The sequence below is a fragment of the Ziziphus jujuba genome, chromosome 7 (assembly GCF_031755915.1).
Source record: "Ziziphus jujuba cultivar Dongzao chromosome 7, ASM3175591v1".
NCBI lineage: Eukaryota > Viridiplantae > Streptophyta > Magnoliopsida > Rosales > Rhamnaceae > Ziziphus > Ziziphus jujuba.
The window spans coordinates 3,576,667-3,598,076 of NC_083385.1; the positions used below are offsets into that span (position 1 = coordinate 3,576,667).

General features: G+C 35.2%; 6 protein-coding genes across 6 annotated transcripts; 3 read left to right on the forward strand and 3 right to left on the reverse strand.

The window, feature by feature from the left end:
- The first annotated feature begins 686 nt into the window (after nt 1-686).
- Nucleotides 687-2,725, forward strand: LOC107423731 (delta(8)-fatty-acid desaturase 2). The gene has a single exon (XM_016033346.4). It carries the CDS (start codon nt 1,091-1,093, stop codon nt 2,429-2,431), a length of 1,341 nt encoding a protein of 446 aa, XP_015888832.3. The 5' UTR covers nt 687-1,090; the 3' UTR covers nt 2,432-2,725.
- A 617-nt stretch (nt 2,726-3,342) lies between these two features.
- LOC112492524 (hevamine-A-like) lies at nt 3,343-4,966 on the reverse strand. The gene has a single exon (XM_025076309.3). It carries the CDS (start codon nt 4,335-4,337, stop codon nt 3,441-3,443), a length of 897 nt encoding a protein of 298 aa, XP_024932077.2. The 5' UTR covers nt 4,338-4,966; the 3' UTR covers nt 3,343-3,440.
- A 1,462-nt stretch (nt 4,967-6,428) lies between these two features.
- LOC107423732 (hevamine-A-like) lies at nt 6,429-7,566 on the reverse strand. Its single transcript, XM_025076805.3, has one exon. The coding sequence runs from the start codon at nt 7,461-7,463 to the stop codon at nt 6,564-6,566; it is 900 nt and encodes a 299-aa protein (XP_024932573.1). The 5' UTR covers nt 7,464-7,566; the 3' UTR covers nt 6,429-6,563.
- A 2,527-nt stretch (nt 7,567-10,093) lies between these two features.
- On the forward strand, nt 10,094-11,448 carry LOC107423726 (probable membrane-associated kinase regulator 6). Its single transcript, XM_016033341.4, has 2 exons — nt 10,094-10,992; nt 11,087-11,448. Exons 1-2 carry the CDS (start codon nt 10,311-10,313, stop codon nt 11,092-11,094), a joined length of 690 nt encoding a protein of 229 aa, XP_015888827.2. The 5' UTR covers nt 10,094-10,310; the 3' UTR covers nt 11,095-11,448.
- Nucleotides 11,449-13,604: 2,156 nt separating this feature from the next.
- On the reverse strand, nt 13,605-17,426 carry LOC107423717 (bystin). The gene is made up of 11 exons (XM_016033331.4): nt 16,977-17,426; nt 16,735-16,861; nt 16,579-16,630; nt 16,051-16,378; nt 15,880-15,959; nt 15,437-15,484; nt 15,071-15,217; nt 14,486-14,558; nt 14,321-14,396; nt 13,931-14,021; nt 13,605-13,851 (listed from the first exon to the last, which is right to left on the reverse strand). Exons 1-10 carry the CDS (start codon nt 17,313-17,315, stop codon nt 13,942-13,944), a joined length of 1,350 nt encoding a protein of 449 aa, XP_015888817.1. The 5' UTR covers nt 17,316-17,426; the 3' UTR covers nt 13,605-13,851; nt 13,931-13,941.
- A 917-nt stretch (nt 17,427-18,343) lies between these two features.
- On the forward strand, nt 18,344-21,372 carry LOC107423714 (uncharacterized). The gene is made up of 8 exons (XM_016033328.3): nt 18,344-18,760; nt 19,058-19,207; nt 19,314-19,448; nt 19,721-19,786; nt 20,135-20,188; nt 20,291-20,401; nt 20,555-20,639; nt 20,896-21,372. The coding sequence occupies exons 1-8, from the start codon at nt 18,563-18,565 to the stop codon at nt 21,138-21,140; spliced, it is 1,044 nt and encodes a 347-aa protein (XP_015888814.1). The 5' UTR covers nt 18,344-18,562; the 3' UTR covers nt 21,141-21,372.
- The last annotated feature ends 38 nt before the right edge of the window (nt 21,373-21,410 follow it).

Genomic DNA, 21,410 nt, shown 5'->3' on the forward strand with positions numbered 1-21,410 from the left:
TTGCCTTTTTATATACCTTGAAAATTATAAAAATAAAATAAAATATATACACACATTTAAAATTAAAATGGGAATTAGGACAGCCCGTTTCTTTATTTCTAAATATAATTCCCATAAATTAGCTCCATTAAACACATCTCAAAAAATAAGAATTGACAGTTTGTGAGAGGTAACAATTTTCTGTTTTTGGACGAAAAGGTCAACAAAATAGGCTATAAGAATTAGTGGTTTCAATTACTGTCGAAGGGAATTTGGTGCCAAGCAATGAATTCTAAGTTGCCTTGAATTCCACAAGTTATTTACTTGGATAATGAGATACTTAGAAAGATCTAGAAAAGGATAAAAAAAGAAAAAAAAGAAAAAAGAAAAAAAAAAGTAATAATAGTGGTTATATTCTTTTTTTTGTTTGGAGGTAGAGGAGGACAAGTCGCAAACAGGGAAATGCTAATAATTAATTAAATTTTTTTTTTTGGCTCGCGCAAAAGCATGTGAGGCTGAGCAGTCCGCACACTTTCCCAAAATATCTCGCAACAAGAAAAAAAAAATGAATTTTTAAATAAAAAAAGAGATAAACAAGAGGTCGAGAACGTTACTCAAACAGCCGTTGATCTAATGGTCATGGATGGACCGGATTTGACGGTGTAACAAATAGGTTGACCCTCAGATGATATTTTGAGCGAAGGGAATAAGTCCAGCTACGAGAGAAAGAACGGAACGGACGACCTTAGGTTAGACGACCTTAAATTAGCGCGTCGCTGATCGTACGCTGTACATTTTTTAAGCTTTATATAATAGGGCCAAGTATCACGTTTTCAAAAACCAACCGGGGAAAAAGAAAAAAAAAATCCGAAATAAGAAGGAAAAAAAAAAAGGAGTTTGAGAGGGATCCAAACACACAGATTTTGAAAAACTCAGAAATTTCCCTTCCCTTATGATGGGGTCGTCTTTTTGATTTGAAAAAAAGACCCCAGAACCAAGAAAGATTAAAGGGGAATTTCTTGGTTCGATTTCGTTAAACTTTTTGGTTTATCATCTAAATCTCCTTTCGTTTTTATAAATTATTGGTATCTGTTTGGATTTCGATTCAAAAATGGCAGGTGAGAGGAAGTACATTACAGCCGAAGAGCTTCAGAAGCACAACAAGGCTGGAGATTTGTGGATCTCTATCCAGGGTAAGGTTTACAATGTCACTGATTGGGCTAAGGATCATCCTGGCGGAGATGTGCCTCTCTTGAATTTGGCTGGTCAGGATGTCACTGATGCTTTTATAGCTTATCATCCTGGCACTGCTTGGCAATACCTTGCCAAGTTCTCCACTGGGTATTATCTGAAAGATTTCGAGGTCTCTGAGGTTTCCAAGGATTACAGGAGGCTTTATTCGGAGTTTTCTAAACTCGGTTTGTTTGAAAAGAAAGGCCATGGGATTATGTACTCTCTGATATGCGTTGCGATTATGCTCTGCCTTGTTGTCTATGGCGTCTTGAAAACTGAGAGTGTTTTGGTCCATATGGGATGTGCTGTGATTTTGGGATTTCTCTGGATGCAGAGTGCTTATGTGGGTCACGATTCCGGTCATTACCAGATCATGACGACCCCAGGTTACACCAAGATTGCTCAGATGTTGGCTGGGAATTGCCTCACTGGGATCAGCATTGCCTGGTGGAAGTGGACACATAATGCCCACCACATCTCCTGCAACAGCCTCGATTACGATCCAGATCTCCAGCACATTCCGGTCTTCGCTGTGTCATCGAGCTTCTTCAATTCTATCACATCCGTCTTCTATGGAAGGAAGTTGACTTTCGATCCATTGGCTAGGTTCCTCGTGAGTTACCAGCATTTCACATTTTATCCGGTCATGATCGTCGCGAGGATCAACTTGTACGTGCAAACATTCTTGTTGTTGTTCTCAAAGCGACCGATCCCAGATAGAGCTTTGAACATACTGGGAATCTTCGTTTTCTGGGCTTGGTTTCCTCTCCTTGTTTCTTATATGCCCACATGGAGCGAGAGGATCATGTTTGTGCTGCTGAGCTTTACTGTGACATCGGTGCAGCATATTCAGTTCTGTTTGAACCATTTCTCTGCAGATGTTTATGTAGGACCTCCCAGCGGGAATGATTGGTTCGAGAAGCAGACCGGTGGGACTTTGGATATTGCTTGCTCATCTTGGATGGACTGGTTCTTCGGTGGATTGCAGTTTCAGCTTGAGCACCATTTGTTTCCCCGCCTACCCCGTTGCCAATTGAGGAAGATTTCTCCTTTGGTTCAAGAGCTATGCAAGAAGCACAATTTGCCTTATAGAAGCTTGTCCTTCTGGGATGCCAATGTTTCTACCATAAGGACTCTTAGGACTGCTGCCCTGCAGGCTCGTTGCCCTACCAACCCTGTTAAGAATTTGCTTTGGGAAGCTGTAAATACTCATGGATGAGTTTTTGAGGCCTTGTCAGCTAAAGTTTTTTTAATTATATATAGCTCTGCGCTACAGTTTTCCTCCATTTTCATAAGTCCGGAATTTAGATGATGATATTATTGTTTTATTATCCGCCTTTTTTCCATTGGCAATTAGATACTCTGTTTTTGCGTAGTTAGCTAAAACATATGATTTGAACATGTTTTTATTCTTTAGCCCCATTGTTAAAGGGTGCTAACTTTTGCTTTGTGGATGTTAAGTTGAATTTTGATTGAATCTCTTCCTTTAGGAGAGACATAAATTCTCCATCTATTGCTTTCTTGATTGTTGTTGCTGTTGCTGTATGTGTTTGGTGTGAGTGTGCGACAGAGATTTATGTCGGTATCCAGTAAGATGGGAAGCTTTTTCTAAATATTTTCGAGCATTTCCTTATTTCCTTCGTGTTTATAATTGTTGAGTGTTGATATCTCCAGCCAACAATAAATTCTTATACTAAGCTACGTTAACGATGAAATACTGCTTAAGATTGGGAAAAACAGAGGATGTGAAACTTGCATCTCCTGTTATCTTTTTCGATAACACCGCTATCTGGAAGGTCTGAAAAAACTTCGTGTTTGCATTGAATGAGAGCTAGGGATGCTTGTGAAATCATATATTTGGATGGAAGGAAATGAATTTGAAAAAAAAGATCATGTTGGTTGAAAATTGGTTTGTTACATCTGGCATATGTTATCTAGTCTCCTTTGCTCGCTTACATTATGATGTCCGGATAGAGAACTTCATGCAGTGGGAGTTAAAATCTTTTGTAGGTTAGATTGTATAAAACTCTCTCTTCTCCACAGTTTGGTGGTCCATTAATATAGGTTGTTAATATACCATGTTAAGACAACAAATAGGTCAAAGAGTAGGAGTATAAGGTAGGCGATGTGTGTCTAGACCACACAAGTCTTCATATATTGGTACATGATATGAATACATATAGACGAAATAGAACCCAGCACACAGCTGTGGAAGTGAAACGGTGATTTTATACATGACTCTTGATGACAGAACTGTACTTAGTTTGATCATCATAATACTTGGACCACAGCATTACTCCTCCATACTTGTTGGAACTCTTGATTGCTGGAAGCACTTTAGAAGTAAGGTCATCCACTGGAATGAAGCCACTTCCAGCAGCTGCAGGAGCTGCTGGTAGTCCTAGGAAAATCTTGGTGGCAGGGATATCTGAAGTCCACTGCTTCCATGCATTTTCAAGATTGTTTATGTCTCCGGAGGAGTACTGGCAGGGAGGATTGTTGTAAAACTGGACCCAGACATAGTCGAAAAGGCCAGTTTTGAGGGCACCTCCAATCCAAGCATCTGGGTAAGGGCATTGAGGAGCTGCAGTTAGGTACACCTTCTTCCCTTGTTTGCTGTATTCAGAGAGGTACCTTGCAAGATCATCCCAATGTTGGTTTGTTCCTCCTTCAATATCAAAGTCAATACCATCCAGAACAGCATCACCAAGTGGACGAGAGGACGAACTTCCCCCAAGGAAATTATTCCAAAGATAAGTTGCTACTTGGCTAGCATCCCCAGAGGAGGCAAGGTAGTAGCTACCTGCTCCTCCTCCAATGGATAGGATCACCTTAATCCCGTTTGCTTGACATGATTTTATATCAGAGCTCAAGTGAGTGCAACCATTAGTGTATGGATCACAATGCCCAGCTAGATTGATCATTGGTGTCTGACCATTTCCAAATGTTGCAAGAAAAGCTATTAAAACAAAATCATAGTCATTAGTAGCACAAGTTTCTGCAAGTGTACCCTCATTCCCATTCTGGCCCCAGTAGATAGCTATTCCCCCGGCATTTGTTCTAATTGCCAGTGCTAAAACCAGAGAAGTGAGGAATGCCAGTGAAATTGACAACTTTGGTGCCATTTTTTGCAGTGGATTTGTGAGTATCTAACTCACTCGTGGACTGATATAGTCCAGCAAGCTATATTTCTGCTCGATGATTGTTATGTTCTCAGAAGCACACCTTTTATAGGAGAAAACATATCCCACTGGAATGATCATGCTCTGTGCTTTCGTCGTAGAGTGCGTGGCTGAGATGTCGCTCGTTCCCACAAGATTTGTTTGTAGGAGTGGTGTTGAATCAACGAAATCCGCTTGCTACAAAACAAAACAAATTTCCACATTCTTGAATGTTAAGAAACCAAAATGCCACAGTGGTGTTGAATCAACGAAATCCGCTTGCTACAAAAACAAAACAAATTTCCACATTCTTGAATGTTAAGAAACCAAAATGCCACAGTTTTAGGCCTTTTTCACTCATTTCTGCCATCTTTTCCTATATCGGTTGTGAATGGTGAACTTTTTTGTGGACCAACGCATACGGTTCCTAATAAAATAAAATGCATTTTCACATCCTGAAAAATGGCTCTACATATTTGGTGTTTGATATCTTACTTTTGTCTCGTTTGCTTTGATTTGTTTGTGGAAATAGACACACACTCGTTCTATGAATTATTGAGTACCCTAAGACAGCTTTTTGAACCTTATCTCTAGTTTCTAATATTCTGGTCATTACGAGTAGTCTATTGATGCAATTGAATACTCTTTAGGAAAATACTCAATAAACTAACAAAGGACAAAAAAGTCAAAAGGAGGGAATATAAAATAATATTTTTATGGTGGTGGAGGTTATTGAAAAATATCTTATCCTGATTACTTTATTGAAAGATGGGAGATATTTATGTGTTGAATGGCCTTCTCTCAATGAGAGAAGGCCATGCACAACTCATGCCCTGTTTAAGCATCTTAATAAAGCAAAACGACAAAGTCAATCAAATAAAAACAAGTTATTAAATCCTTAAAAGTCTCGCAATTGGAGATGTCGTTTTATGGAGCACTTGACGTCTCATCTGCCATCTACAGCTCGAACGCGTTGTCTCAAATGCTATATATTGAACAGGTTGCTGTTTCTTACTTTTCAATGACCAATCTTCGTTGATAAAACGCACATTGTTTTCACAGGTAAACCAAGTAGCAATCACTTTCAGTAATTTCCTATTAAATCGTATTACATAACGCACCGTCGACTTACATAAAGAAGATGGTCCTTCAATCTAGAACAATTCATGCCCCAAAAGTAGGCAAACTGTTGAACCCTCTTTAGTCATTTGTCCCTATTTTTGGACCACTCAGGCCAAGCTGGCCATTCAGTACGTAGTTGAAAACTAGAAAGTGGTGGGACACTAAAATAAGCCTAGACTTTTATAAACTACTTGCTTAGTCAATAGAAATGGGTCTCTAATAATAGTAAGCAAAAAGCTTGCTTTGTAATTTGTATAACGCGTGGAGACAATTCATAAACCGCTCAATTTTGATGGAAACTATAGGAATTAAGGTTGAATGGGTCAGAATAGTTTCAAGTGCTGGTTTGGTGAGCCATACTTGCGGAGAAGAACCTTCTTCTGTTGTTACGTAAGCGAAAAAGATGCAACTATGAGAAATATTTTCTGATCATTAAATAAGTATACATATTATCATATTCGATTCGATGATAGATTACAAACACTTATAACAATTAGTCACAAAATCCAATCACAATCAAATGTAGTGCTGTTTTCATAAAACCAAAAAAAAAAAAGAAAAGAAAATGTAGTAAGGGTTAGTTAGTGATATTTAAAGTTTGTTAGATATTTCAATTGATTATAAATTTAAACCCCCCCAAAAAAAAAAAAAGAAGAAGAAAAAGCCTAAAAACTAACATACTTTTAATTTATATGTTCAATTTGATGTTTATTTTGTGCTTTTTTTTTTTTTTTTAAAACTTTATAATTAATTGAAATGTCTAACATATTTTACAAATTATACATAATTAAGTAGATTAAACTATCTCATTATCAAATGGCACTTAAATTAACTATACTTGTTATGGTATCTTATTCTATGATATATATATATATATATATGTATAAAGGTCGGGACAATTGCAAAATAAATTAGAAAGTAAAATATGACACAATAATATTAGCATACAGAGTGTACAAATGAAGGGAAATAAAGACACACACAGGAATTAACATAGACAAAATGTGCACTATATTATCTAGCTAGCTATGTAGTACACTGCAGCAAGAACAAAATATATATAGATTTTCAGACATGGCTCTTGATGGAAGAACTATATCCTGTCTGATCATCATAGTACTTAGACCACAACATAACCCCTCCATACTTGTGAGAACCTTTAATGGCAGGAAGCACCTTGGATATAAGATCTCCTGCTGCAATGAAACCACTCCCAGCTGCTTGAGTCGAAGCAGGGAGGCCAAGGAAAATCATAGTGGCAGGGATATCAGAAACCCACTGTTTCCATGCATTTTCAAGATTAGTAACATCCCCTGAAACGTATTGGCAAGGTGGGTTGTTGTAGAACTGAACCCAAACGTAATCGAATAGGCCAGTTTTGAGTGCATTTCCGATCCAAGCATCAGGGAAAGGGCATTGTGGAGCTGCGGTCAAGTACACTTTCTTGCCCTTTTTGCTGTATCCTGAAAGGTACCTAGCAAGATCACCCCAGTACTGGTTTGTCCCTCCTTCGATGTCAAAATCGATCCCATCTAGAACAGCTGGTCCGAGTGGCCTAGAAGATGATTGTCCCCCCAAGAAGTTGTTCCAAAGGTAAGTGGCAACTTGCTTTGCATCAGCGGAGGAAGACAGAGAGTAGCTCCCAGCTCCTCCTCCTATTGAGAGTATCACTTTTATGCCTTTGGCTTGACAAGATTTAATGTCGGAGCTTAAGCCGGTGCATCCATTACTATATGCATCACAATGGCCTGATAGATCCAACATTGGGGTCCGACCATCGCCAAAAGTTGGTAGGAAAGCTATGTTCACAAAGTCATAGTTTCCTGTGGCACAGGTCTCTGCTAATGTGCCCTCATTGCCATTCTGACCCCAATAAATGACGATTTTTCCGGCATCTGAACCAGCTATGAGCATCAGAATTATTAAAGGGAGGGATGTGGACACCGAGATTAGTGACCTGAATGCCATAATATTCTCAATTGAGGTTGGTTTTCCAAGACTTTTTTGAGTAGTGGCTTTGATTATGAGTTTGTTTGTGTAGCAAGCAATGTTGAAAGAGTGGGTTTTTTATAGTGAAATTTGTTCATATCAGATAACTGTTGATTTGTGGTTATATTGATGACAGTATCAGTGTTTTTTGATGCTTAATTTGTCTAATTTTGTTGTCATGGCTTAAATAATTAAACTTTTTGATGGCTAATATTGTTGGCCTTACGCAAACGGTGACTACTTTTTTTCCATGTCTCTATTTGAACTTGTCCACTGCCCGTTGGCTCCTGATACTTGTCTTTTTTCAATACCAAGATAGTAGTTTAATGGAACTAATTGTCAAAAATCATAGCAGTAAAAAAGTGTGGCATATGACTTGATCTTAGAATGGTTATGCTATCCCTCACTCATAAAGAAACTAATTTAGCGATCTAACCTTTGTTCTTCTCAATTTTCTTCTCAATTAAAATGCCAAAGACTTCGTCTTTCTTATTTATTTTTTATTATACTTATTAGGAACTTATTGTAATTGCATTTTAGTATCAAATGATTAAATATGATTAGAATTTGTCAGTAGTGATTATTTTTAAAACACGATTGCAGGATAAATGGTTGAATTAAAAATTGGAAGCATCTCCTCCTCTCACCTTCGGGAAAAGATTTGGGCCTAATGGGTTCGCCGGTATACTATAGATATTCATGAGAATTTGGGCCACATAATTAACAGGTTTTGGGCTTTATGGTTTCTTTGTGGGCCCAAATTTGCATAAGTACACGGCCCATACCCAATTACCTCTCCAACACGCCAGGCAAAAATTATTGAACAGGAAATTAGATATGAGCTACAAAATGGGCAATTTAAGTAAAAATGAAGTCTGCAATCTCACAGATTGGAGTTAAAACTAGACTCACTTGCATTTTGAAGTAGGAGTTATGTTGAAGAACTGGTATGATTTTCAAGTCCTTTGTATAAGACTTTGAAAAGTATTGTAGAAGGCTCAAAATGTATTATTGAGTTATAAGACTTTGAAAAAGTATTGTAGAAGGCTGTAAATGTCTTATTGAGTTAAACCCAACATTTATACTGCCACAGTACATCACAGATGGTACAGATAAGTATAATATCTAAACTAACTACACGAGATAAAAGTATTGTAGAAGGCTCTAAATGTATTATTGAGTTAAACCCAACATTTATACTGCCACAGTGCATCACAGATGGTACAGATAAGTATAATATCTAAACTAACTACACGAGATACACATATAAATACAGTAACGTAACAAATGTAACACAACTGATTACAATGGCTTATCACTTTCTAAATATCTGCAGGATCGTTTTTGTTCTTTCGTTTTTTGGGGACAAGTCTTTCAAGGGAATGCAAAATAATGTACGTCTAGAAAAGGAAATGACCAGTGTCCTTTTGTGTAGTTCACTATCTAGCAATGGCGGGGTCGCATTCTTAGTAAGTCAAGCATTTCTGGTTTATCTACAAAATCAGGGTTGGCCGTTTGGCCATATTGATTGATACATGTACTACATGTATGCACCGACTCTACAATTAAGCACGATTACTTTGGTGTAAGAACTGTGGTGGTCCAACTTTTCCTAGTAAATTAATTGAAAATTCTACGGTGCATATTCGGTTCTTATTCAAACACATAAATTCTTATATATATATATATATATAGCTACGCTTAGTGTATGCTACCAATCTATTGTCGACAATAAATTGATGGCATGCCTCTTATGATACAGCAGAGTTGATGTATTTTTTAACGAAATTATATACTTAAATAATTGTAGTGAAATTAATTTTGATCAGTTTTGTAGCAGACCTTTTTTGTCTAATTAGTTTCATGCACATTGTATAACACAATGATTTTTTGTTTTTCTTGTTTGTTTCAACTTTAAGATCTGCATTCTTGCCGAGACCACACGGGTACCATAAATTAAGGATTTATTCAGCTCATTCTTCCAACAAGAAATCTATACATTTTTTTGGTTTTAGAATAAAGAATAATCTAATATATCTATATATAGTTATTAAAACAAGGCTTACAAGGCTACAGAACATTATTGATTTATAATATTTTGTTTTTTGAAGTAACAAATATTAATTAAAAATAACATCTAGAACATGATTTGAAAATAAAATAGAAAAAAATCTTCTAGAAAACCATTTTTAAAATCAAATACTCAAATAATATATAAGTATCCCAATTTTCTAGATGTCGTTTTTCTCTTTGTTATTATATGAAGTTTCTTGGGGATGCCAAAAGAATTCAATATTTGCACCTTCACTTGTCATAATTATATAGTTCAATATTTTGGACTTTTTCCACTCTTAGGTAAATTTTTGTCGTTTAAACATCTAGCATGTTGGATCTTCAGTATTTTTCAATATACAACTTTTCATAAACTAGGGATTAGGAATAGGACTTTGCAGTAAAAAGCATAGGAATGGTAGCTTTTCATTTTTCATATGAAAAAACTGTAAGCAATTAGACTTTTCTTGCATGAACAATATATATATATATATATAAAAGAAAGAAAAAAATTTTGTGCAGTAACTAGATATGTAGAGAAACCAATAAAACAAGAGAGTCCCTACTGTTAAGGCCGTGCCTTAATTTTTGTTCCATTTGTCTCCTGCATGACCATGATAGAATAGCCCATGTATGCACTTGTGGTGGCCATGTTGCTCACTCTAAGATAACAATCACGTGTCTTGTCTACAACTAGAACTATATATTATAATTTTTTATATATAAGGGTCTTCCTCGCTGTCACACACATTGATATTTGGAAAACGTCCATCCATGGAACCGTCACGACCTTTGGCCGTTGAAAGTTTTTCAGAGAGTTGGCTATCAGATGCTGCAAGGTTCTCATTTTTCAGTGGCTTTGATGAAAAATCCTTTGGAAGATCTCCTAAGAGTACGTCCTATGCGACCACCATCGGTACCAGAAAAACACTGGCAAATAGATTTAATGAAGAATCCCACAACTTTGATTTTGGCATTAATCCAGCTGCTTCTGAGTGTCAACCTTATCTTGTTCATGCAGATGAACTTTTTTCTGATGGCCTTATTAGACCCATATTTGGTAATCCATTAGCGACACAAGTCTCCAATTACACCAGAGCTTCCAATATTTCACCATCCTTGCATGTTTCTTCAATTTCTTTGAAAAATGGAAACCCGAATATTCAAATTAGTTGTTGTTGGTACTTAGGAAGATGGAGAAAATTAGTATCTAAGAGGATCTTGAAAAAGATTTTTGGGTATCTGTTGGTTGTACCTTTTTGCCATAAAATAGGAGGTTCAAGGAAAAGTGTAAAGGTTGATGATATCGGTTTGAGAACAATGGAAGTTAGGAGCATGAACAATTCACCACAAACATCTCCACATCGAAGCAGAGTCAGAGTCTACTCAGCAGTTGATTGGTATGATAGTGAGAGCTCAATAAATGATGCAATTCTGCATTGCAAAAAATCAATAGGTATGTATGTTGTATTTGTATAACTCTTATTTGTCTTTAATTTCGTCATTTCAGAGGAAATTTCTTCTTGTCCTGATCTTGTACTTGCTTTCAGGAAACTGATCATTTTCGAATAGAAAGATCAAAAGGGAATGAAGGAAGAACGCATTGAAGGATTACTAGGAAATAGTGGCATAAAGACAAGCTAGCGGTTTTTTGTCCCATTTTTCTGGCACTGTCCTTGTTGGTTGGTTGTATATCAGTATATGTGTACTTTTTGTTATTTGAATGACGCAGAACTAAATAATTTCTGGCACCAAATTGCATGAAATGTAATATGATTTTATCGTTTTTATTCGTAAGTTGTAAGACCTCCTTTCTATTTCTCTACAGTTTGTCTCTTCCTTAATTTCCACATCCAAGCTCATATCTCTGTATCTGTACTTTGTGTAAATGGAATCTTATTTCTTTTCGTTATTTATTCATCAGCAGATTAGGCATCAATTCTCTGAGTAGCCGGCTTTTCTTAGCGATGGAAATCCAGAGGGCCCTACACATGGTGTTGTCTTGTTCTTTCATTTCATGCTATTTTTTGTTTGCCCCATTTTCATGCCTCATTAGACATTTGATTTTGGAAAAATATTTTTTGGAAGAATGCAACCTTATTCAGTTTTACATCTTACCTCACAATGAGCGTCGCTTGTAAGTTAATTTTTGTTTGAGACAATATTTTTAGATCTGATTCTCTTGCCATTAGTTAATAAGTTGTGGTTCAAGCAACATCTGACTGATTGATTTATGTGTTAAAATCTTCAAAAATGTGTAGCCGTTTCTATAAATGCAAAAGTTACAAAATCTTCAAAAATGTGTAGCCGTTTCTATAAATGCAAAAGTTACATTCTAACCAGATAAACAACACAATACAAATCTGAAACAATGACATTGTTTTTGTGGGGTTATAAATTTGCCTCATAAATTTGCCTATCTAGTAGAATATATACTGGGGTATATATGAATTACAGTGAATTATAGAGGGACAGTTGACAAAGAAGAAACAAGCTACAAAAGTAAGGGATATTGGAACTAATATGGTTGGACAAAATTCATGAAAGTTGCTATCAACACTCTGTTTCTTAGCGGTTTATTTTCTCCGTTTCACATTGGAATGCCTAATAAGTCGCACCATGAAGAAATATTCCAAATGACTCTCAAAACCATTTAATTCATTCTTTTCTTTTGGTTTACAGGAGCCAGGTGTCCATATGGAACCAACTCTACAGAGCACAGGATGTTATTTCTACTCGTTTACAACCAATTTAATAATAGGGTTCAGTTCTAGGAGACGGGCTTTTGGTGAACCAGTATTTACACAGACATGGCAAGAAATCTATTTTTTTTTTTTTTTCAATGTTTTGTTTTTTTGTTCTTCTTTTCTGATAAAGAGAAAATCTATTCCAATATTATCAATGTAGATAGAGTAAGCTAGATTTCTTGTTGGAAGAATACAATCTATTCCTAATCCTAGCCATAAACATCAGTTTCTAGATACGGTAAAATATAACCAAGTCAGTTTGTTAGTCAAAACTTGAACAAAGTCTATCAAATAGCGATCAAGGTCCTACCAGGGGAATATATCCAAACATGCCCCACAAAGCAAGCAAGTTTTAAAGGAGACAACCAGATGGGGACCAACAACATTGCTAAATGCCGGATGTCGGCAATGTCGATGTTGTCGGCATTCAAAGAAGCAACAGTTTCCTAAAATCCCTGGTTGTGTTTGGGTTGGAAGAGTGATTTCTGTCCCTTGAACAATACAAGCCAAAAACTTGATATTTTCAGGATGCAACCCTTGTGAACGAAATCAATTAGGATTTACTTCTGCCTCATAACCCATAAGGTTCATTCCTGTTAGCGACCCAACTGGAGGGCAGGCCAATTCCTTCCTGTTACATTCATTTATTAAAATGAAAATCTGAATTGATGCCCCTTTTTGTCTGTCTAGACCAGAGGATAAGCACTAAAACGGTAACAAGGGACATACCAAGACCATTGCTTCCCAACGTTATACACAAGGTTTTTTGCTTTGATTTTGTGGAATAGAAAATATGATATAGAAATTGAAATTAGTACCTATATACATTAGCTCATAAACGCAATGGACAAGCTTTTACGTTGAGGAAACTTTTGACAATTTTTCCTGTCAATTAGTAACAAGCGCCCAACGCAAGCACATACATATGTTTTAGCTTATCCACCACAGAGACATCTCAAGGCAGTAATCTTGTATAAACTGTCATATCATAACCCTAAACATGATAAGGCAACATAACCATATTTTTAATCATTTCCAGCTACATTGCACGAAAAAACACTCCAGGCTTCCAAACTGCTTCAGATAGATAAAGTATCAATTGCTCTTTTTAAAATGAGTTGTAATTTCTTTTTGGCTGAAAAAAATTTGGGATGTAAATTTTTAGGATTTATTATCTCCACGCAAAATCTAAACCGTCCAATGTTTTTAATTTTGTCTTAAAGTTGCGAAAGAATTCATAGTTGATAGTGTTTCCCAACAGTCGAGGTGAACGCACACAGTTCAGATTTTAAAAGCGCTCCTAAGTTTGGTTGTTCTAGAATAAAGGAAAATAGTAATATATTGGAAATGCTATCACAAAAAATAATACATAAACAAATAATAACACATACTTCTTTAAATTAAATTCTTGAATCAAATTAATATAAATACTATATATAATATAAAGCTTTTTCGGTCCCTCCTTTCTATGAGACCCTAGGCAGAGGCCTTTACCAATCCACCGAGCCCTGCGATCCACTAAAAGAGGCACAAACTCTGCTCAGGTCATAGTGGATTCATCACCTCTACTGTAGGAAGCACAAAGAACCTGTTAATAGAAAGTCCAAGAGCAAGACAAAAAACGCAACCACAGCAATAATATCATACCCAGTAATCAATTAGTCCTCCTCCATAGGTACCTCTGGAATATCAAATCTATCTTCTTCAATAGTCTTATTGATCACCGAAATAGGGGATGGTAATATGAAGTCAAGGGGAATGACAAACTTAACCACTTGCATCAAACAGGAAATGAAAATTTTATACAAACAAAAGACTACTCAACAGTTCAATAATTTTTTTTATCAGGAAAAAAAAAAAAAAAAAAAAAAAAAAAACAGCTCAATAAATTTAAAATCGTATTCAAATTTTATCCACGAAAAATATCATATGTTATATTGCAACTTTTTTCCGAAAGAAAAATGTAGACTTCAGAAGAAGATAAATGTGGGCAGAAAACGTATGCTAATTGAAACTTGAAAGCAAATCAAAGGATATCAATTGACATAAGGTCATCCTCCTTCTCACCCCGGCAGCGACTGTTAGTTAGCTCCCTGCTTATTTCAGGAGTAACCTACATTTAATCAAGGACAAAGATTACACACCGCTAAAATGTTATACAGACAGAGATAAAAAGGACACTTTTTTAGAGAAATATCTCACTAGTTTGTGCTTTTGTTTTTCAAGAAGATTTCTGAGGTTATCTTTATCCTCCTTCTGAAGTTCATTTTTGTACCTGCAATAAATTATAAGCATAAAATCTATATTAATTTGAAAAATACACCAACGACAAACCAATAAGGTGCAATGACTTGTACTAGAATAGCACTTAAGAGCTCAAATTGGTATAGACTAATTATGAATTATCCAAGTCTTCCCCATTACAAAACTTGATGGTAAATCAAGACTTCCATAAAACTAATATTTTCCTGGTCAAGAGTGACTGGTAAGAAGCATTGTGTTTCCACACTAGAAGGACAAGACAAATGTTGCAGATGCAAATGATTAAAAAGTAATCTGGAAAAAAAATAAAAAATAAGAAGGAATTTGGCCGTCTGACACAAAAACAGGTCATGGAGTCTCTACACCTTCTATAAAGAACTTTCGCAAAATTCACTAACAATGATAAGCATAATATCTTTATAGTTATATAAAAATGATCTCTGATCTATTGAAACACGATTAAACATCAGCTGAACTTATTCTAGGTGATCACAATAATTCTTTTACCAATAAATATTAGCTCACCTTTGCACAAAAGCAAGAAGTGACTGGTGCCATATTACAGGCATAATCCTCGAATCCTCCAAAAATCTCATAAAATGAGCAACAAGAGCATCAAGCACACGATATGGCAAAGCATACTTTTTCTCCAAAAGAAGCTTTATAAAATAACTGCAGTAGTTCAAAAGCCAACATCATAACCAATCTCTAAAGTAACGTGTAAAACGTAAAAATGGCTTCCTCTTCTCCATATTTGTAAAAATACAACTTTTAATAACAAGTTCTTGGCTAGACCAAAGATAGGATAATCATTTGCATGATTGTCCATGAAACGTTTACTTCATAATACGTAGCTCTTTTCCTAGATTACTAAAAGTTGCTTGGCAATACCTCGTTGTCCCACAATATTCCATTTCTGCAAGCTTCAATAATGCAACACTGGAAATACATACAAATGCTTGAATTAGAAGAAAGAATTAACTTTGTACACAAAATCTAATTGGTTTGAAGCTTTGATATAGCTTTAGCCAAGACCCTAAATTGGTAACATCTTGGTTAAAGGTTCAAACAAAGCTACATATACTTGGTCATGTTTATACGGTTTCTACAAATCAATTTTATGCACCTTATGGAGATATGAATGGTGAATAGAAATACATGAATACGCATCGCATAGTAAACATGCTTAACTTTTTAAAGGAGCCATATTCATGTTTTATATCGACATCACAAACATAACTACATAAGTCATCAATTTTTGAAAACCCAATGTCACCAAAACGGTCTAGTGTATAATATGAAAAACCTTCTACCAATCTCTACAACTAACACACCTTGAATGAAGCATAGGAATGGAAACTTTTTGTATAATGCTCCCAATAATCACAGCTTCCCTCAGACTGCATGTCCTAGACTGTCCATCAAAAGGAAAATAATTGCATAAGAATAATCACTCAGACATGCCACGGAATCAAGTCAGTCATGTAACATAGAGAATTATATACCTCACACAATGGAAATAAAATTCCTTTGAAAAATGCTGCAGGCTTATACAGAGACTTTTTTAGAGACTGATACAGAGCAAAATGCAACCGCTTATTCTTCAGAATATCTTCTCTCACTCTTGGAAGCAGGACAAGCTTGTAAAAGCGTTCCACCCTTTTGACACCCAAATTAGAAGCAAATATTCTTGTAGCTTGGTACATCGCATTTGGTGACCACTTCTCAGGCTCAGTCAAATACAGAGCATCCTCCCAATTGACCATTGAAGGGATGTGTTTAAATGCTTTGGGTATCTTACCAGCTGTATATTTACCAAAATATTTTCCAACTCTGCACAATCAGTTTACAGACATCATCGACAACTTAATAACACACAGTGATTAGTGAGAGAGTTTTGACAGAACTTAAAGTATTATACAACCAAAATATTCTTTGGGGTCGGGTGGAACCAACTATAATGACTAGAAGTTGCATCCGATTTTCCCACCAAAAATAAAAAAAAATAAAAAAAATGTGTTAACTTTACATACCCCTTATACAAATCAATGATGGAAGTATCTAACTTAGGCAAAGGCCGAATCTCTGCAATCAATAAAAACTAGATTAAAATGGTATTACCATATAAAATAAAATTGCAGAGTAAAGAATGCAAGTGGAGCGAATGATTGGAGTAAGAGAGTCCAAACCTGAAGAGACATTAGCATCTTTCTCTTTAATTTTTGCAACAATAATGTCTGCAAGTGTACGTTGTGGAGCTGTTTCTTTCGACAAGAATGCCTCCAATAATCTCTCATCCTCTTCGTCAATATCATCCTGCAATTGGAACAAAAAGTAAAATAAAATTTAAAAAAAGAAAAAATCGTTTCGATAAATTAAGATTTTTTTATTTTTTTTAAATCTTCGGCTCATTGTAAAATCAGAAACTGACTTCATAATCGCCATAACGGCTTTGAGTTTCGGAAAATCCAGTAAAGTCATCGATGTCGTCCTCTTCTCCATCATCATCCTTGCGAGGCTCTTCGACGACATTCAATAAGGAACTGTTAGGGTTTTGGGCTTCGAGCTCCTCGTCCTCAATCTCCCTCTGCTGAATCCGAGCCTCCTTAAGTATCTTCGAACTCATGCCGGAGGATATCAGCTTCTCTTCCTTCTGGTGCTGTTTGAGTTCATCTCTGGATTTGGATCGCTTCTTTGAAGCCATGGAGTCGTTGTCTTCCGCGAGGAATGGTTGGGGATTTTGATGCCTCTCCCTCTTCTTCTTCGCCATTGATGACTGATGAATGATGAATGAAGAAGAAGCAGCAGGCTTTGCAGCTATATCAAAGCAAATAACTAAAACCCTGATGTTCTACTGTCCGAAACCCTACTTTCGCATTTTGTTACTATGCTGGCGTTTTGGTAAATAATAATAATATAATAAGAAAAAAATAAAAAAATAATATTGTCATTTTTCGATTAAGTGCCTCAAATTTAAAAATTTTTTAATTAGGTGCATTTCATTTTCATTTTAATTTCAAATTTTTCAATAAAAAAAATTTATTTAAAATTTTCTTTTAATATGAATAATATCTAATAAAAAGTTTGCTCAAAATAAATATTTTATTATAAATCAGACAAATTTATTTATTTAAAATATTAAAAACTAAATAACGTTCCCTATTATAAAGGTTAAATTACAATGTTCAGATAAAAAAAAAAAAAAAGGATTTCTATTGAAAAATTAAAAATAGAGGTGTCAATTGAAACTAAAATGAATACTGAGACAGTCAATTGAAAAAGTTGAAATTCAAAGAACTTAATTAATATTGAATGCAAACTAGAAGGTTGAAAATTATAAATAACTCTAAAAATGGAAATGTAATTATGGATAAAGCCATCCATCATTTGGTTGGTGAGCAACAAGTTTATTAAAAAAAACCAATTATATTTTCTTAATTTGAAAAATCTTATGCATTTAAGATTTTTTTTTTCTTTTTTTATGTTATTTTTGACAAAATTAATTTGTGAAAAGTTGTTTTTACTTTTAACAAAATTAATTTGTGAAAAGTTGCTTTTACTTTTATACGTTAAAAATAACATTATTATTCTATTATTTATTTTATAATAGTGCATATTAAAAAATATTATTCATTATAAATTTCATTTATAAATGATAAACGATAAATAACTAAAATAATAAAAATAAATTACAAATTTTAATATTTATATAAATTAAATATTAAAATTTTAAATACGTGGCGATCAGACACCTAGGCAGACGGTGGAGAGGGATTTAGTTTATACCTTATTATTAGGGCACAAAAATAAAATCTTGTAACTCTGCACCCCCAAGGTAACGTGCGGAAGGAAGAATAAGAACCCTAAGGAACGCAGAGGAAGAAGAAGAAGAAATAAAGTTGAAGTCTTTTTTCCCAAAAAGAAGACGACGAAGTTGGGAGTGGGAGAAGAGAACTGAAATTGAAGCGGAGAGAGGAAGTTGGAAATCAAGAAATTTAGGGCTAAGAGAGAGAGAAGATGGGAGAACGGAAGGTTCTAAACAAGTACTATCCGCCGGACTTCGATCCGTCGAAGTTGCCACGGATAAGGAGGCCCAAGAATCAGCAGATTAAGGTTCGAATGATGCTTCCCATGAGCATCCGATGCAACACCTGTGGCAATTACATCTACAAGGGCACCAAGTTCAATTCCCGTAAGGAAGACGTTATTGGAGAGGTTTATCTCCTTTTAACTTTTTTCTCTATCTGATTTCTTTTTATTTTATACTTTTCCCTTTGGTTCTTTGTGATTTTACGAAACGGGGTTGTTTTACGAATGGGATTCGACAGCTTTTGTTTTCTGATTTGAATATATGCATACTAGTTCGTAATTTCGACATTAAATTTGAAGCCAAGAATCAGCTTTTGTTTTGTGATTTCTGCTCTTGTTTGTAATTGCTCGTGTGTTATCGTGTTGAATAATCTTTAGATATAATGTGTGCTTTTAAGCTAATTTACTTTTAATCAATTGCAGACATATTTGGGTATTCAAATATTTCGGTTCTACTTCAAATGCACCAAATGCTCGGCCGAGCTGACAATGAAGACAGACCCACAAAACTCAGACTACGTTGTTGAGTCTGGTGCAACTCGAAATTTTGAACCTTGGCGAGAAGAGGATGAGGTAAAATATATATATATATATATATATATCTGTGATGTATTTTTGTTGTCCGATACTCCTGTGAAAATAATTTTCTGACGTCCATTTCATAATTGTATTTTCTCAGCTAGTAGACAATGAAAAACGTAAAAGAGATGCAGAAGAGATGGGAGATGCCATGAAATCCTTGGAAAACAGAACGTTGGATTCCAAAAGAGAGATGGACGTCATGGCTGCTTTGGATGAAATGAAGTCTATGAAGGTAAGTGCGTCAGTAATTGTGCTTTGTGTATTAAGGTCTTGAATGGTTTCAATTACAGCAACGTTCAAATTGACTCTTTAACTTGCAAAGTAAAGGCAATGAAATCCCCGTGCATCTCATTTTTTTTATTCTCATGCAATAATTATTTTGAAATAATGAATTTATTGCCTAATACAATAATTATTTTTATTCTCATAAAATAATTATTTTGCATCTCGTTTTTATTTATTTTTTAATCCTCTAATACTAATAGGGGCTTTTGTATTTTTCAGTCTCGACATGCCACTGTCAGTGTAGATTCGATGCTTGAGGCCTTACAACGTTCAGCTGCTGATAAGGTACTAAAAATGTGCTATATTTGTTGATTACTTAGGCTCCTTTAAAGCAAATATATAGTGGAACTATGTTTCCAATGTTCTTTGGCCAAATTTTCTTCAAAGGGTGATAAAGCAAAACAGTTGCTCCTTCAGTCTCTTGGTTTACACTACCTGTGTGCTGACATAAGTATGTAGAGACTTGTGCTAACCACCCACCCAGATTGGTGTTCAATCTCTAGAAAATGGCAATTTCCCCTCCATGGTGGAAGTGTTTATTGAGCAATACTAATGACCCTGACCTTGTGTTATTTCAGTTTATGCATTTGAATTCTTTGTTCTGAATGTGCTAATGAATTGATATACTGACAGGATAAGAAATTAGAAGAGGAGGATGAGGCACTCATAAAATCTGTTGTTTTCCATGTAAGTATTGATCTTACTTTTTGTTTGTCCAATTTCTTTCTTTTCCTCCTTTTTTGGGAAGCGAGCCTGTTTCTAATATGTCATTTTAACTAACTTATGCAGAATTCAAAAGATTATGTCCGAAGGATTAATGATGAAGATCTTGATGATGAAGAAGAAGATTTGGTCCAGCGTTCAAGCAGCAATGGTGAAACATCCAGTGGTATTTTCAAGGTATGGCTATGCTGTGCCAATTATTGTATATATCTATGTATTGATAACATTGTGCCACTAATTATGTAATTAATTTCAGATTAGATTTAAGTTTTTATTGTCTACTTATAGTTATCAATTTTGTTAACATATTTATTTGTTTTTGCAATGCAGAAGCGCAAGGTTTCTCAAGAGCTTACTGGAAAGCCAACTGATTCATTGACAAATGCCAGTTTTCCTGACAGCTCCAGCAACAAAGGTATTTGTTTCTGTTTACAACATTTGGTTATAGGCTGTTTAAGAATTTTGTTAAAGAAAATTGCATAATGTTACCTCTGAAGCACAACCAGCAGTTGTACTTTTTTTACTGTTTTAATCATTGAAGTAAACCATGCTATTTCATTTTTTCTTGTCTTTCTATATCTGTTAAACTATGTTTAATATTGAATTTAATTTGATTTTCCTTTTTTCTTTTTTTCTTTTCTTTTCTTTTTTTTTTTTTTCATTATTGACAGAAAAGCCGAGTGTTTCAGGGGGTTCTAATGATGCCAAGTTTGTTTTCAAGTCTTCAACAGTCAGGGTTTCTGTTGTTAAGAAACCAGTCGTGGCTTCTGAAAGTGAGAAATCAGAAAAACCTGGAAATAATAGTAATGGACTTCTGTCATTGGCACCATGTGAAAGTGAGAAATCAGAAAAACCTGTAAATAATAGTAATGGACTTCTGTCATTGTGCCAAAACTATGACAGTGATGATGAATAGTGGGGATTGTTTGTGCGGTTTATTGACTGGACATCTTGATTTTGTTAAATGAACGATTAGTCTTGCAAAAGCCATGTTTAAATAACAATTTCTAGTAGTTTTTATTTTTTTTGGGGGGTCAATTTCGTTCAGACATTTGTTTTTTACCTTTTTGGTCCTCAATTTGGTTGAGGTACTTGAAGATGTGGTTGGATTATAATTTTCGGTGGACGTCTTGCATCGGTTTTTTTCAGTGGTTTCGTGATGCCAAATTCGTTCTCATGTCATCAA